The sequence below is a fragment of the Peromyscus californicus genome, unplaced genomic scaffold (assembly GCF_007827085.1).
Source record: "Peromyscus californicus insignis strain IS unplaced genomic scaffold, ASM782708v3 Scaffold_17__1_contigs__length_78620276, whole genome shotgun sequence".
Classification (NCBI taxonomy): domain Eukaryota; kingdom Metazoa; phylum Chordata; class Mammalia; order Rodentia; family Cricetidae; genus Peromyscus; species Peromyscus californicus.
In genome coordinates this window covers 35,890,934-35,908,431 of record NW_026294469.1, presented here as the reverse complement: position 1 = coordinate 35,908,431, position 17,498 = coordinate 35,890,934, and the positions used below count along the sequence as shown (strand labels likewise).

At 35.6% G+C, this 17,498-nt stretch overlaps 1 protein-coding gene across 3 annotated transcripts in view; it reads right to left on the bottom strand.

The window, feature by feature from the left end:
- Positions 1-5,111: 5,111 nt before the first annotated feature.
- The window catches only part of Ap3s1 (adaptor related protein complex 3 subunit sigma 1), a 44,690-nt gene continuing 32,303 nt past the window's right edge, over positions 5,112-17,498 (bottom strand). Inside the window, exons 4-7 of one of the 3 annotated variants that reach the window (XM_052742151.1) lie at positions 16,908-16,979; positions 14,902-15,009; positions 11,897-11,937; positions 5,591-5,705 (exon numbers count right to left, since the gene is read on the bottom strand). In XM_052742151.1, coding sequence (XP_052598111.1) covers positions 11,902-11,937; positions 14,902-15,009; positions 16,908-16,979 — 216 coding nt within the window. In that variant the 3' untranslated portion in view covers positions 5,591-5,705; positions 11,897-11,901. Of the gene's footprint in view, positions 5,706-6,254; positions 6,927-11,896; positions 11,938-14,901; positions 15,010-16,907; positions 16,980-17,498 lie in introns of those variants that run through there. The other 2 variants (XM_052742152.1, XM_052742150.1) reach the window with 2 other exon arrangements.

Sequence of the window (17,498 nt, the reverse complement as noted above, 5' to 3'; positions counted from 1 at the left end):
ATCAGCAAAGTTAAATCTCTCCTTCCTCTCACACCTTTTTCGTGAACAGAACATGCATTATTAAAGCAAAAATAACTAAAAATAAAATGCAAACAAAGGAAGCGAGTAACCCTAGCACTGGGGGTGGTGGAAACAGGTGGATCTTGAGGGCTGTCAGCAAGACTAGCTAGGATGGTAAGCTTCTACTTAGTGAGAGACCTTTTCTCAAAGCAGTGAGGCAGTGATGGAGGAAGAAGATACACACCTGACGTACCGCACTGGCCTCTAAATGCATGTACATCTACACACCTGCAGACATGCGCTGCAGACACACAGACACACAACGCATTTGCCAGATTAACACTAGGTGTGTGTATGTGTACATGCGTATGTAATATGTGTGTGTGTATGACACACACCACCTACAGGAGGTTTTATTAATCTCCTTTAACAGATATCATACTGACACAGTTGTTACAATTGGACTGCAACCTGAAATTTGTAGTAGTACGCTGTCATCTTCCAGGGCCTAGATGTAGGAAACAGATGCATCAATTACATGGGAACATGGACTTCCAACCCACAAACAGTCTCTCAAACAGCACTCACACTGATTCCCAAGAACAGTTAGAAGGTGGGACCACAGGTCTGTTTCTTTAGCCATGTACGGCCAAGTACTTTAAAGTTATGTGAAGTATTTCTTCTCTGGGCAGTAATATTACCAGCCCACCGCCTAAGTCAGTTTATCTGGTTCAATTTCAACTTTTAGGAATTTTTAATAATATATATATATATAAACTATATAAAATGGCTTCAAAATGATGTACTTTGAGAAAGTTTACCTGTATTCCCAATTTTCTGCCCTGTTTCTTACTAAATATGCATGACTTAGTTTGCATTTAAAAAGGGTAAATACATGGACTCATTTTCTTTTTTTTTTAGACAACTGATATATTATGATGGTTAATTTTGTGTCAGCCCGACTAAGCCATAGAATATCCAGATATCTGATGAAACATTTTGGGTAACTGTATGGTGTTATGGGGGGAGGGACTAACATTTAAGTTGGTAGAGAAGTAAATGAGTGTTTGTAATGTACATGTGGCTCATCCCATCCATAGCTCTGACAAGAACGCGGCTTACCTGCCTGGCCCCTAGGAAGGGATGTCCTCTGGTCTCACTGCCCTTTCCTTTCTTAGGATGAAAACTGAAGCCGCAGCAGCTCTTCCTGAGCCATGTGTCTAGTTGATGCTGCAGAGATCTTGAGATCTGTCACTCTTTTCAACACCGAGTAACCCAACTCCTTATAATAACCTGTCAATAGTCCTACACACAGTTTTTCTGAAGAGCCCTTACACACATGTAACATACCACAAATCTACTTCCCTATCTTCTTTTTCCACCAAGTAGTATATTCTAAAGACTATTTTTTGGTGATATTGAGAGACCCTTTGACTCTCTGGCAGCGCTACAGGATTGGTATGGTATGGATGCAACAAGTCCTTCCAGTCAATCCTTAACAGACACTGGATCATTCTAGTTTTTTGCTATTACAACTAGTACAGCAGTTACTATACTTTAACCATTTTCTGGTAGATAAGCAATTAGTTAATTTCATGTGCTATTTTGTTCGGTAGAAAATTAATGTAATAAACACCTTTATATTAAAAGACATCAGCCAGGAGTTGTGGGATACACTGTAGTCTCAGCACATGGGAAGCTGAGAGAGGAGAATCATGAAGGTCAACACTGGAAACACACAGACCCTATTTTAAAAGTGAAACAAAAGATAGGAAGGAATCCTACATGAATACAGAATCACCAAAGGGTGTCACAAGATATGTTTGTATATGTTTATTTTTCATTAAAATTTTCTACAGAACTTGATATATTCTTTTAAAAATGTTAGGGTAAATCATATCCCAGGTATCAATATGAGCAATCTCTCATTTCCTCCAATCATCTCTACCACTGGCTGTAGGACAACGCTGCTGTGGGATGGTCTGTATGTCAAATGTGTTGCTGATTGGTCAATGAATAAATCACTGATTGGGCCGGGCGGTGGTGGCGCACGCCTTTAATCCCAGCACTCAGGAGGCAGAGCCAGGCGGATCTCTGTGAGTTCGAGGCCAGCCTGGACTACCAAGTGAGTTCCAGGAAAGGCGCAAAGCTACACAGAGAAACCCTGTCTCGAAAAACAAAAAACAAAAAACAAAAAAAAAAAAAAAAAAAAAATCACTGATTGGTCAGTGGCCAGGCAGGAAGTATAGGCGGGACTAACAGAGAGGAGAATTGAGAGAACAGGAAGCTGGGTGGGAGAGACACTGCCAGCCGCCATCAGGACAAGGAAGATGTAAAGTACCGGTAAGCCACAAGCCACGTGGCAAAGTAAAGATTAATAGAAATGGGCTAAATATAAGAGTAAGAGCTAGACAATGACAGGCCTGAGCTAATGGCCAAGCAGTTTAAATAATGTAAGAGTCTGTGTGTTTATTTTATAAGTAGGCTCTGGGACTGGCGGGACTTGGTGGTGGGAGCTGGAGAGAAATTCTCCAGCTACACAACGCTGCTAATTTTTGCCAAGATGATGTGCATAACACCTAATTGTCCCCTTAGCCGGGTTCCCTGATTACCAGTGAGGTCAAGCATCACTATGGACTTACTGGGTACTAATATTATTGACTTGTTTTTCTTACCAATAGTGTCATCTTGGTATGTCAGTCTACCAACCCTTTTTTAAAATTTATACCAACTACTCTGTGCACCCACAGAACATATTTTAATTCTTACAATATATTCGGGTTCATTCTTCTTGAACATTTTACGTATTTAAGACTTGAAGAATCTGTTAAAAAAAACTATAGTGTCGATTTGTTTACCCTGATACTCCACACATAAAGCTGCATTAAAATATAAGTATTTAAAGCTTTACTCCCCCACTTTGATACTGTTACATTGTCAAGATTATTTTCAGTAAAAACTTTGTATTAGTAGTAAGACTAAAAACGCATGTCAATAAACTTACATAACAATCTGGCTAAACACCTCATTAGCTAATTATTTCCCCAATCTACTAAAATGTTTTTTCCTTAGAAAAAGATTTCCTTGGATCCTGTTTCAATAGAGACTGATTGTCATTTAGGTCTGCTGCAAAGCTCTAACATTCACCCCTGCACAGTGAGTTTGCCTCATCTTCCTCCCTGGCTGTACCTATTCATGAAGAGACCATCTCATGTCTCTATGTGACCATATATTTTGGTGGTATACATGTTTCAGATGATAACGGTAAGGAGGCAAGAGAAATACGTCTTCTGAAATCTTACATGTATGAAAACATTTATGATAAGCTCATATGTAACTGAAAATTTGACTGGCACAGAATTGTGCTAAAATTTTTTTCTTCAGAATTTAAAGTCATTTCTCCTTGTAGTTTATAAAATATTTTTTATTGCACGTATGACTTTTTTCTTATCCTTACCTCCTCACAGACTCTAGAATGTTTTGGTATTATGATCTGAATGTGTCCTTGCCCAATGATGAACCAAGCCACACCTTAATCCCCAATGATCATAATAATATAGAAAATGGCCCCTTTAAGATGTAACTGGGTCCTAGAAATGAAGTTCTCATGAATAATGCCTTTAAGAGTACTCATGGAAGGCCAGCAGGATGGCTCACGGAATAAAGGCACTTGCTGCCAAGCCTTAATTCAATCCTGGAACCCACACAGTGGAAGGAGAGAACCAACTCACTCAAGTTGTCCTCTGACCTCCAGGGATGTATTGCAATGCACATGTATACACACACACACACACACACACACACACACACACACACACACACACACACACACGCACACAAGGTTTCTCTGTGAAACGGTCCTGGATGTCCTGGAACTCACTTTGTAGCCCAGGCTGGCCTCAAACCAGAGATCCGCTTGCCTCTGACTCCCAAGTGCTGGGATTAAAGGTGTGGGCCACTACCACCCAGCTTTGATGTGGTTTAGAAGCACAAATACGAATAATCTATGCTCAAGTGAACATTCTTTCCTTGTTTCATTCTGAAACACCTAAAAGTTTCAGGTCACTAACTATGCTTGCCCCAGCCACAGATAAACATGGAAACCAACAAGAGGGACATTAAGTAACCCACTCTTTCATTCACTCTACTCCTGGCTCCTGCAGGTTCTCACCTATCCTAAGCACATCCCTGGATGTGGGCTCTGCCATTTACTACTTCTTCCTCATCACTCTTACCCCACAAATTCCCACTGGTATGACTTTCCTCTATGTCTTCTTTTACCATCTCAGAGCTGGTGGAAATTGTAAAAACTGAAGGTTCAATTTCCTTTTCCCTCAATATAATGGGGTCTAGGATTCCAGAGAGAGATAAATATGCTTCAGTGTAAGAAAAAAACACCCCTATGAAAAACAAGTTATTGTTTTGCCTTATTGCTTAAAGTGTTGAAATAAAGCAGACAAAGCTTGAAAAAAAATTAAAGAGTGATTTTTTTCTTACAGTGTTCTTAGAGTAAAATTCATATATAAAACAAATCTGAAGAAGTGCTTCAAAGAAAACATGTCTGCGAAGAACAGCTATATGGAAACCATGGTCTAACTTGAGAAGGAACCCTCAGTTCCTGAGGTAAGACCACAGGAGAAAATATGGGCCAATGACAAGAAATTAGGACACATGCTAGAACTTAAAAGGCAGAACCAACCAATCAAGATTCAACAGTTACTTTAGCTGTGATCTGAGAACACTAACTGGAATCCTGACATCACTGTTCACCATCTGGGCAAGAATGAGGCAAAGAGCTTAAGGCAAGGCTATTTATAGGAAAATCAAACAGTTCTTGAACATTTTTGACCAAGATACGCCATCTCGCACTGCAAGTCTCATCAGACAGAATAATCACGCGGAGACACACCACTTAGTCTGGGACACAACAGCTTCCGAATGACTCAGTGAGCTTCTGAGGAATAAAAACCTGAGTATAAATTGAAAAAGTCAACACTGACAGCTGTTTAACAGTGGTAAAATATACTTTTATTTACTTTGTTGAGTCAGAAGGTTGTAAAAAAAATTATTGCTAAAGTAGATACCAAGCAAAACAGAAGGTACTTTAGAAGTCCAGTTACCTTGGAGTTTATTTAAACTAAGGAAAAGGTCATGTTTTCATGCAATACATACTTGGTTCTTTAAATAACAATTGTGACAAACAGCAGGAAGAATTAGAGAATGCTGCACTTGTGATCCATACAAAACATCAACATTTTGGGTTGTACATAATTAAAGAAACATCTCACTTTTCGAAATACTGTAATAGCCAATATATAGAGGCATGCCTTTATGTGGGCATAGGAATGCAATTTAGAAAAGAAAAAAATCACACAGGAACTATTCAATTTCTTTAAAATCACTGAGCAAGAAAAGCAACACTGAACTTTCATACTGATTTTATGCAGCTTCTATACAGTACCTTGACTTCAATCCAAGAGCCAAGTTAAGACTCCTCTATTTTTGGTAAACAACTGCATGGTAAACTTAGATGACTTTCCTTCTGGATTTTACCTGGGAGTGGCCTTTTTAATATTTTATTTAAAAGAGGGCAGGTTTGGCACTTTTATACTGATGTCACCAATGTTAATATTTCTTGGGATCTCAGGAAGATTCATATTCTTTACAGCTGATACAGCACGGGCTGGAGCTCCTGCTAAGCCAGCCTGTATACAGAAGCAAATAAAAGAAAAAGAAAATGTACAACTCAGGTGTAGCTCATTACAAACAAACTTAGCAACGGAAGACACTGATAAAAGATTTGCACATAACAAGCTTAGAGACCAGATGGTAGTTTGAGTCAGTATGAGATGATTACTTTGAAATACTAATCTATAAAGAGAAAACAGTTGACACATTAGAAAATACAGTGGATACATGCAATAACAATGTAAAGAAAGATTTAAGTACGAGTTATGTGTGCTACCCAGATACCACACACAATGTTCAAATAAGAGCTAAACTTTAGCTACAATTTAACAGACATGAGTTTTGAGGAGTGATTTATATTAGTTTCCTTATTAAACATCTTTTGAAACAATCATGACAGGCTTGTTTTTATTTTAAAATGGAAATTATCATCAACATATGTTTGTGAAATAAAAGCACTAGTAATTATTTAGCTTCTTCATTCAGGGCTAAGCCCTTACATTTCAAAACAATGAAATTGGCCTTAATACTGCTGAGACTCTTCCAAACCCTAAAACATTTAAAAAAAAAAAAATTACACCTTTAGGGAAGCCTTAGTCCAAAAAGAGTAATTCTGCCCAAAGCTGAAACTGCATGGAGACTCTCCCAAGCAAGCCATTAGTGGAAATCTAGTGATTAAACATGCTTTGTCCTCTGAATTAGACTCAACAATATATGCTGAGTTTCAACCACACAAACTTGGAGAAAAAAACAGTATATATAAAGAAATGAATTTCAAATTTCCAGTTATCACCTTTAGTGCTTTGGCTTCCTCTAGTAGGAACATTTATAATTTGTCAAATAAATTGTTAGAAACTACACTTAAAAATGAAAGAAAAATACATATATAATGTTTTGAGTTATATTAATAGGCTTCACTGTCAAGATTTAACATACAGCAATAAGATTTCATTGTTTTTAAAAATTCAGACTATATAAACAGCAAAGCCAACAAATATATCTGAGTTCAGTGGCATTGTTTTACACAAAACAAGCAACACCTTCTCCTTTGCTCAATTACATATATGAAAAAGACAATATCCATGAAATTAGAAGCAGTAGTTTTAAAGTCCCTTTTCATAATTTACATTTTTCTTCTGTAATCCTACCTCTTTTAATTAAAATAATAATAATAATAAAGCTGTTGTTACCTGAGAAAAATCTTGACTGATACAAAATAGGCCAGTGTAAACTATTTGCTGAATAAAGGATACAAACATTGTTAAGCAATAAAATAAAAGCCATGGATTATCAATTTAGGATTGGAAATAGGAAAATTAGTAAAATTGTACTAATAATAGATATGGTCTACACAGGCAATGATATGGGTGAGAATGGATAAAAGCTCCATACCCAAGTCCACACAGGCTGGGAGAATTCCATTTCCAGAATTGAATGGAGGTTGTTTTTGATGCAAAATTAAAAATTTGACTGACTTCTTCATTTGTACCTACCTGAAACAATGAAGTTTATGGTGTACCCCACTTCTTTCTCACCCTCCAAAAGTGTTAAAGATACAACTGAATATCTTATCTTCAGAATAATATAGCTGAATATATATCATATTCAAAAGGATCTTTAATTTGGTAATTTCAAGTAAAAGTCTTAGCTATCAAAATTTAGAATGACTGAGGATCAAAGAAAAATCCAGTTCAAAGAGATTTGCCACCCTGTAAATTTTCTTTTCCCAAAAGTATGTTGTCCGCAAGGGATCAGAAATTATTTTAAAGTTGTAGACATCTGGAACTATCATAATTTTTCCAGGAAAAGGACTTGGTAAACTTTCAAATTCCAAGATCAATTTGCTACTATTTTAGTTTTTGAATTTCCATAAAGGATTACATACAAAAATTTACTATGGAAAAGTATTTGAATGTAAATACTTTAAAGGCTATAAATTATTAAAAGGCTTTATTATTGTGAAAAAGTATGTGTCTTTTTACTGATTTTATATTGTACCTTTATAAACAGGAAACCTATTTTTTCAGTATTAATACCGTGAAGCCTTGTTTTCTATAACACCATGTGTATAGCTAACTAAGCTCAGGCAAGAACAAGAAAAACATCGTGTTTCATTTCATTAACTGTTTCTGTGACCAAACATGGTGTCAACTCTTAGCTGCTAAAGAAAATATATAAAGTCATCACAGGAACTGATTTCAATGGCATTTATGTGCCACATCCTTACTGTGCAAAACCAGAAGCTTCTAAGTACAACCATCTACATCTCATCTAAACATATGCAGCAAGCCGTAGACATGCAGAGGATGGGGTTATTTAGAACACGCAGATGAATTCGAGAATCAAATTATTTCTCAAGCATGTTCACTGCTTTCGTGTAGTATGTATATCAGGAGAGGAAGTGGTAAACCATGAAATATGTGTCTTAATTTTAATTACGCCAATATTTAAAGAGAGCAGATTCTGTAGAATATATCAAGAAAAATAGGACTACTGATCACCACACAAAGCTGACATGAGCTATAGATGTTTGAATATAAACCATGACTTAAACAAAAAGACTGTGTTACTCACAGAACATCAAAACAGAAAATAAATTTCATTTTCAGACGTCCATGACTGTCAAGTCTGAAACATGTTTACTAAAACATAATATGTGGAAAAGGTAATTTCCCATTAGGAAATCCGTTTTCTGACACAGGTGAAAGTAATTTTCATCTTGGTTAAGAATTTTTTTTTTCTTTTGGAAGATGTACTCAAACATATGGATAACTTTTACTAACAACTTTTCCAACAGCAACATTTACAGAAATAAAGTTTACCTCACTTTTTAGTGGTATATAGATATGTATAATTTTAAAATGTAAAAATGAGCTATTCTTGACAGTATAGTATAGCTTGTAAAGATTTAAGACTGCATAGTGGACACAAAGCAAAAATAGGAAGAATGGAGTTCTACTGGAGAAATAACTTGTTTCCGTCTTGTTACGCTAGCGCACTACTGTGGAGGCAGCTAGGCAGCGGCCACTCCACTAACAAAAACAAATATATGGATCCAAAGCAGCTAAGAGTATGAACTGGATGACAGAATGAAGTACCATAGAGAAAAGAATGGTCATGTTTTCTCTCCCATGAGATTAAATAAATTAACAGAATTAAGAGAAAGAAAACAAAATGAAGTCTGCAGGTATACCAAAATGAGGCCAAACAGATAGAAGACTTGTACAGACATACTCTTGGAAATTTCAAGCACCTGAATCACAAAGATAGTAATGGATGGATATGATTTGTTTTTGGTTTTGTTTTTAAATTGCCAGACCCAAAAATAAACAAAATATGTGCAAGCAAAACTGAAAAAGCAGCATTGCTAAAATATATTTGAAATAACCTGAAACTTCCTTCTCCTCATGCAGTTATCAATTTTCTTGGGAAACAGAAATTAATAGTTCATGTACTTATTTCATAATGTATAAAATACCATACTACCATCTTAAAATATTTTCTTCAAGCTTGCAATACAGCATTGTAAGATGGTAGTTGGAATAATCTACACAAACTAAAGTCTTTCTTTACCCTTCTTTCTGGAAACTGCTACATGAACATTCATAATTTTGATCGAACAGCCAAATCAAATAAGACCAACATTAATAAACATGGTACTAAATGGTTTCAGACTCAAAATCATTAACAAAATAATTACATGTTGTAAGTTCATGTTTTTCAGTAAAACAGAAAATCCCAAATCTTTTAATTTCTTAATGGAGGCAGATTAACTTTTAATTTGGGAATTTATATAGCCTTGTCCTTCCAGGGCACAGTGGCACACACCTGTAGTCCCAGAACTCAGATTAAAAGCCAGCCTGAGCTATATAGCCAGACTGTGTCTCAAAAAAAACCAAAAAAACAAAAAACAAACAAAAAAAAACCCAAAACAAAACAAAAAACAAACAAGCAAGACAAAACAGGCTTGTTTCTTGTTTTGAAGGCAGTGCTTAACATCACAATTACAAACACATTAGAAATGTTGATGATAATCTAGTGAGCCAGACCTATAGTATTTTATAAACAAATTTAGTGAATTTTCAATGTTCAAAAACTTTTAAGTCCTTAAAAAATTAACAAATATCATCTTCAGTTTTGTCTTTAATTTTCTCTGTGTTTTGTTCTTATTCTCTTGGTGAGACAGGATCTCACTAAGTAACCCTGGATGGGGCGGGGGAGATATTCTCTATTAAGAGCAGGCTTGCCCTGAACTCCACCTGCTTCTGCCTCCCAAATGCTGGGAATAAAGGTGCGTGCCACCATGTCTGGCCCCATAGTTTTAATACCCGACACAAGATTTGCGTGGGTGACATAAATACAGCCGACTAATAACATTCGTGGGTTGATTATAGGTAGTTGTGACCATAGCACATGACCTCAAGGGTCCTCATAGTAATTTTGTGAAAATACAAAATAAATGTCCCTATCAAGTTAAGGACAAGGCTATCAACTCATGTGCCGACTTTCCACATCTGTATCTTAGGGCCACTTTTCTAGTCTCTACTCTTTTGAAACAGGTATCTGATTTTTTTTAAACTCAATTGCTAGTTTTAGGGATAGAAGTTAAAAGACCTAAGTGGTTATTGGCTAGAAAATAGTTTAATACAATTAATTACTAGAACATAGAAATTGCTGGTGATCTCAATCAATGAAGTAAATGAGGTCATATATTTTCCATACCAGAAAATAATACTTGGACATCGGGACCAAAAGTTGTATCTGAGCTTCATAATAGCCCATAATTTCAGAATAAGATATAAATTATAGTTGTTGTAAATCTATTACTATGCATCACTACTTTTCAAACCCATTCAGAGTAATAATGTCTTGGCTAAAAAGCAGTGCTGGCCTCTCAGGAAGGCATTTCTAGTTATTCAGGACAGGTAATGACGGTTAGCTTGGAGAGCATTTTATTATATATTGTATATATATACAATAATTTACAGTTCTCAGTAAATTATTTTGATTTGGAAATTTTCAATTGGAAGTTTAGAACCATTTTCATTTTTTTCCTGACATGATTTTGTTAAAAAAACAAAAAAACAAAACTTGCTTAACAGCATTATCATAAAGCTTTTTAAATAGTAATTCATTGTTAATTTATAGTGTGAAACAAGAACAATCAAAGGTGTGTGTGTATGTGTTAGGGTGGATGGATGAGTATGGAGGGTTGTAGACCTGTGTGAGTGTGTTTGTGTGTGTGTGTGTGTGTGTGTAGTTAGGGTGGATGGGTGAGTATGGAGGGTTGTAGATCTGTGTGAGCATGTGTGTGTGTGTGTGTGTGTGTGTGTGTGTGTGTGTGTTAGGGTGGATGGGTGAGTATGGGGGGGTTGTAGGTGTGTATGTGTGTATGGCATAAACAAGAAAAACTAGTTTTGTAAACTTAAAGAGTTTTTTTTTAAAAAAAAAAACTTTTCCAATAGGCTTTAAAACACAATATATTTCAATGTCTGGAATTTTGGTCTATGTGTTTTTATTTTTAGAGCACTTCATTCATCTTTTAAAAGTTTGGTCTTTTTGTTAGCCACTGCTAATATGAACCTGCAGATCAAATCGGTAAAAGCAATTCTGTTAAGATTTTGGAACTGAAAACCATTTTGGGAGGAAAGGATACTATTTAACAGTCATTACTCTAAACCTTCACTGCTTCCCACTTTATATGGAAAACTCAAAAGGTTTGGCTTTTGGTTCTCAAACTCAGAGCTTCCAAAGCCCAGCAGGTAATTTTATGTTAGAACCTTAATGTAGAGATTATTTTTAAAAAATACAGGCATATCTATATACACTGCCAGAGTTAAACTGAGATTGGTTCTGCTAGTGGGATGCTAAAAATTAACTTTATATATAAAGTAAATTGTCATTTCTACAAATGCAATTTTTCAATTAAATGACCATGTTTTTACAAACAAACGGACAAAGAATTAAACTTTCTTTCACAATGCAGGCAGACAGAACAGAACAGACATGACACCAATGATGCACTAGGAAACACACTAGGTCCAATAAAAGATGGAGAAGCTACAGAGAGACTAGAATGGAAAACAGCTACAGGGACTATACGGGTTCATTAACACAAAGAATTTTTGAGTCTGGCCTAAAAAATAATTGCCTTCGACATCATTTTGCTTTCCCTTTGTTAAGTACGTTTTCTCAAAGTCAGCAATACCTTGTCTACCTGTCCTGTCTGGGAGACTGAAAGATAAAGGTCTGTAAGAGAGAAGAACGGAAAGAGCTAGAAAGATCAGGATGTTCAGGAAAAAAGGAGGACTGACTTAAAAAGTAGTGACTAAATTCAGACCCATTATCCACCTTAAGAATAACAAGAAATACATAATTCCAACACGTCTCCCCAGCCCGCCCCTCTACCGCGCCCAGAATTCCTTTTATTCCCTGGCAGGTTGCTGGGTGCCTCTCAAATTTCCCCAATCCCCACCAATATCCCAGCTTAAACCCTTCTCTCCCCAAATCCCAAAGAGACAATAAACCATTTTTTTTCCCTCTCAAACCACAACAGATGAAATACACTGTCATGCCTTTGCCTCTCTCCTTCAGGATCAGGCAGACTTGTCCTTCTACTGTCTAGACGCTGGGAATTAAACTGGTCACTTTCTTCAATCACTGGAAATGCATTATGTTAAAGTCCCTGTATTTGATTTCTGACAGGTGACCTAAATAAATTCATATTTCAAAAACCGTATCTTAATTATATTCAGGATAATTTTCAAAAGCTAGAAGATAATCCTAAAATAGTTCACATGAATTATTAAAATATGATCAGTTCTTTTTAACCAATCTGAATTTTAGTTAATTCTTCCTTGTTATTTTTGTTTTATAATAATTTAACTGAAATTTACTAAGAAATTAATACTTTGCTCTCTAAATAATTTTGGATTCGTCTGTAGAGCCACCTGGCTGGTTAGGTCTAAATACCTGAAGTTAACTAAAAAAATTAAAGCATATGAAGATTTCAATTTTAGTGTGTGGTCTTCCAAACACTGAAAAATAGTTAATGACAACTTAATATAATTTTAACACAGTTTCAAGAAATAGGATGTCAAATGTAGAGAAACATATGATAATGTAGTTTGGTGGTTTAATCCTTATCTGATTAAAATATATCTTCTTACAAAGTACACACACACAGAAAAAAAATATTTTGGCAGCAGATAATAGCTGATTATACATATTAAAACACAGCCAGTGGATGACCATTAGTAATATTCATCAATATTCTAAATTTTTAAAGATGATTATGTCTGTAAGAGAGTATCTCTGCATAGTAATTTTATAAAACTATAGCATTCCCATCAAAAATTTAAATTCTGCATCTTGCCACTCTTCATAGCTAAGAAAAACTGTCTTATTAATATAGTCTACTGGAAAAATCAAAAACCAAACACCCCAAATGTACTTCTTATTCATGACTTTTGCAAATACTATATAAAACAGTATGTAGAACAAAAGTAAACAGGAAACAAAAAAAGAAAAAGGAGGAAAAGGAGGGACCACCACTAACAGGAAATGAATCCCTAAAGTGTGAAAAACCAGTCACGTGACCAGTATATGTTATTATTATACAGATTATTACAGAGTTCACAAATTAATCCTGTATTTTAGACCAACTACTGATGAATTATGTTACTGTGGCTTGGCATTTAAGCCCTAAATAAAAACCACTTACATAGTTTTGTGAAGCAATGTTGAACAATTTGCATACATTTCAAGTCAACATTTTAAAACTTTTAAATGACACATTCAAGTTAATAATAATGTTACAAATAAATATAGTGAATAACACTGATCTTTTCCTTGGCCTAAAACAAAACTGCCTCCAATAATCCACTGCATGTTGTCTGCTTTCCAACCCAGCAATGTAAAACCAGGTGGCAGAGCACACACGCTACAGCTCCTTTCCGAGTCCTGACTACACTCTGCATCACCACCACAAGCCCCTCCCTCCTCTGGCAAACCAACAGGGATGGCAAACAGATAAAGAGAGATGGAATACCACCTTTACTTTAAAATATAAGGAGCTTCATCTGTTTCTCATTCATATTTTGCATTTTCTTCAATTAAAATGAGCATCAAATTGTATCAAACTGAACTTTCAATATCAACAAGATATTTTCAGAACTCACCTGTTGTAAATTAATTTAGTAATAGTAATCTCACTCCTTTTATAGTAATATTGACTTGAAACTGACCAAATGTTTGAACTTCTGCTAATAATTCTTTTTGTTTTGTTTTTGTTGTTTTGTTTTCCAATCTGAGTTATAAAATATAAGAGTATCCTTAAAGGCTGGGCATGGAAAACATGCCTTGAAATCCCAATACCCAAGAGACAGAGACAGGTGAATCTCTGTAAGCACCAGGCCAGTCTGGGAAACATAGTGAGACTGTGTCTCACAAAAAAAAAAAAAAAAAAAAAAAAAAAAAAAAAAAAAAAAAAAAAGCCAAAACCCAAAACCAAAAGAGTGTCTTTAAATAAGTAAAATGCTGAGTAAGTTATCAAGACCGCTCATCTTTCTGCATGTGTGTCATAAGATAATGTGAACTTGAATGATCCAGGCACAGCACGTGTCACTGATCTGAAGCCTTGTTCTTGAGAGAAGAATGACTAAAACTCTAAAGCTGGGTTTCACACAGCAGAAAGTGTACATGTTACTCAACCTATTTTGACGTTGACTCTAACGGCACAGAGTTAGCCACAAACAACACATTTCCATTATAGAATACAGTAAAAGTTATGTGTTAATGAATAAAATATGTAATTAACTTGATATTTAGCTTTTTGGAAGGATCAAAAAAGAGTAAGGTGCCGAATCTCTTTTTCTCAACGTGTAGATTGACTAAACATCTATTTATTGCAAAACATGACTTCCTCAGAAGAATTCTACTTCCTCTCCTTTCCTCCCTCAAGAAAAAGTTTAAAACTGCATCTGAAGGCACGCTACCATTGTGATTAAAAGAATATATAAAGCTGTTTGGGGGTTGGCAGTCTTGGGAGATTTTGACATAAAATGTGCATACTCGTTTACTGAAACTGAATGGCGCTCCAGCTGTGCCTAAGGTTGATACTGAAGGACAAACGGTGAAGGCTACAAAGTCATGCATAAATAGCTCATGGTCATGCTCAGAACCTTCACTAACTAAAGCATTCACCAGTCTTACCTCAGATTTCTCCAGTTTATTTTGGGCATCAATTTGTGTAACAATCTCATTCATGTTGGTCTCCAATACCATTCCTCCCATCACCATTTCTGCAAGAATATTGTGAACCTAAAAGAAAAAAATAATAAAAACAGACAATTCACTACAAAAAGTTCCACTACAGTAATTTTTGTTTTAAAATCTGCTGTAATAATTTGCAATCATACTCCACTTTCATCAGTACTATGAAACTTCAGGCAATTATACAACCTATGTAGGTATTAAGTTTAACGAGTTGAAAACAGAGATAATATTAGTTCTCTACAAGATTACTGAAAGGATTGAATTAGACAATCTATAAAAGTAACCAAACTAAGTAAGTGATAAATATTAACTACAGAACTCTCTCTCATCTGCATTTTTATTTTTTTGGAAGTTTCATTTACCTGCAATCAATTTTGATCCAAAAATACTAGGTAGAAAACTCACAGAAATAAACAATGCACAAGCTTTAAATGCATGTTTTACTCCACTCTATCCAGAATGTGAATCATAATAAGCTCCTCCTTCCAGGCTTCTCTAACAGGGCATAACAAACCCAGTCCCTCAAGGTGGAAGAATGGCCAGGCCCTGCCCGACAGAAAAACAGCCCAAGATCAGGCCACCCTGGAAAGCTCTGCTGCCCTAGAAACCCTGTATAACGCTTGCCTCCTGCTCAGTTCTTCAGTGCTTCTCACAAGAGCAGAGGCAGCCCCCGTCTAGTGTCCTTCCCAATAAATCTCTCGTATAAGGTTTACTGTGCAGTGTGACTTGGTGGTATCCTTTGACTCACAAATGCCAGGATACCTTTCTCTTCAGAGCTGCGCCACTTCCACTGGCAAACCTTTCTCTTCAGAGCTGCAACATTTCCACTAGGAAAACCTTTCCCTTCAGAGCCGCAACACTTACAATCACCCCTTTCTCAAAAATAACAACAGGGACTAGAGGACAGCTCAGAGACTAAGAGCACTGGCTGCTCTTTTGGAGGATCCAGGTTCAACCCCCAGCTCCCACATTTCAGCTCACAACTGACAGTAACTCCAGCTCCAGGAGATCCAATCAGACACCCTCTTTTGGCTTCTGCAGGTACCATACATACACGTAGTGCACAGACATAGATGTAGACAAAACACCAATACACATAAAATGACAAATAAATAGAAAAATTTAAACAAATAAACCAGAAAAAAAAAAAAACCCAATCGGGTTACTTAATTAACATAGAAAACCAGTCTGCATCCATTGGGAATTCTTCTCTTATGTACCATTATCTCTAAACATGCCAACAACTTTGATTACACAATTTCCTTCTCACCTTCGGCTTTTAATAGCCATCAACTCTGACCAATTCTTTCTTTAGTCTCCCTTGGTGGAAATTTCCTTCTGACTATTCCAACAAGTTCTTAGTTCATTTGTTCACTTGTTTTAAATATCAATGCATACAAAACTAATTTCCATGCTGCAGGGAAAAAAAATGTCTTCCTTCAAACACACACAAACAAAACACTTCCAAGAGAAACTTGTCTAAAACATTAAACTGCTCCAGAATAAAGTCCAAAATTCAAGGCAGTAACAGCTCTTCAAAAATCAGTCTTCTTGATTAATACCAATCCCTCTTTAAAGAACAGCCTGTATTTTATTTTTGCCAATATGGTTCTCTGCTTTTCTAGCCTCCTTTTCTGTCCATGGAACATTTATTCATTGTTATGATCCAGTTTAAATGCAATTTCTTCCAATCACAGACACCCAGGCAGAGGCAACCATGTTTCCACCAATACTCTGCCCATACCATTTCCTCTTCTAGTATGAACTCTTCTAGCACTAAATCTCACTATTTCCTTCCAAGCACAGTGGCCTGGCTCATGGTAAAAATAATTTAACAGAATAAAAATCACTGCTCATTAAATGGCATTTTACTCTGACAAGTGCAAATTAATATTTTTCCTAAATAAAAAGCTTAAAATACTTGACAATAAAGAAAATAGTACCTTGTCTACATGGAATATTAAATCCAGTTCACAGACATTTTCAAAACATTTGTCTAATGTTTCCACAAATACCTATGGAAAAAGAAAAAGATATTTTTGAAAAGTATGTACATTCATTCAAACTTCTTATCTATAAGGCAGATAATCCTTATTATATAATATAAAACTATAATAAAAAGTAAATGTTACTTTCAGATAAACTACATTTTAGTAATATAAAACAAACTTCTGAAAATTACTAAAATTAAATAGGATCAACACCATTACTTATTAAAAAACACTTAAATATTCAAATAAGTATTCTTCAGGAAAGTGTTTGAATAAAAGCTCATCAGAGAATTATAATGGACAGAGTCCACATTTCTTTCACATCTAGTGTGGCCAGTCATTTTTAATTACAAAATTACTATAACTAACCAACCCCTAGTTACTTAGAGAAAGAACAAGACTTCATTACCAAACTGAACTGAGTCTCAATAACTTGTATGTCTCTTTAAAGAGTTACCTCAGTAGGCATAGGTTCAAACCAATGCACACACATATATATCCCAAATGACCTGATTCAGGACTTGCCTTTGGTCAGGTCCTAAG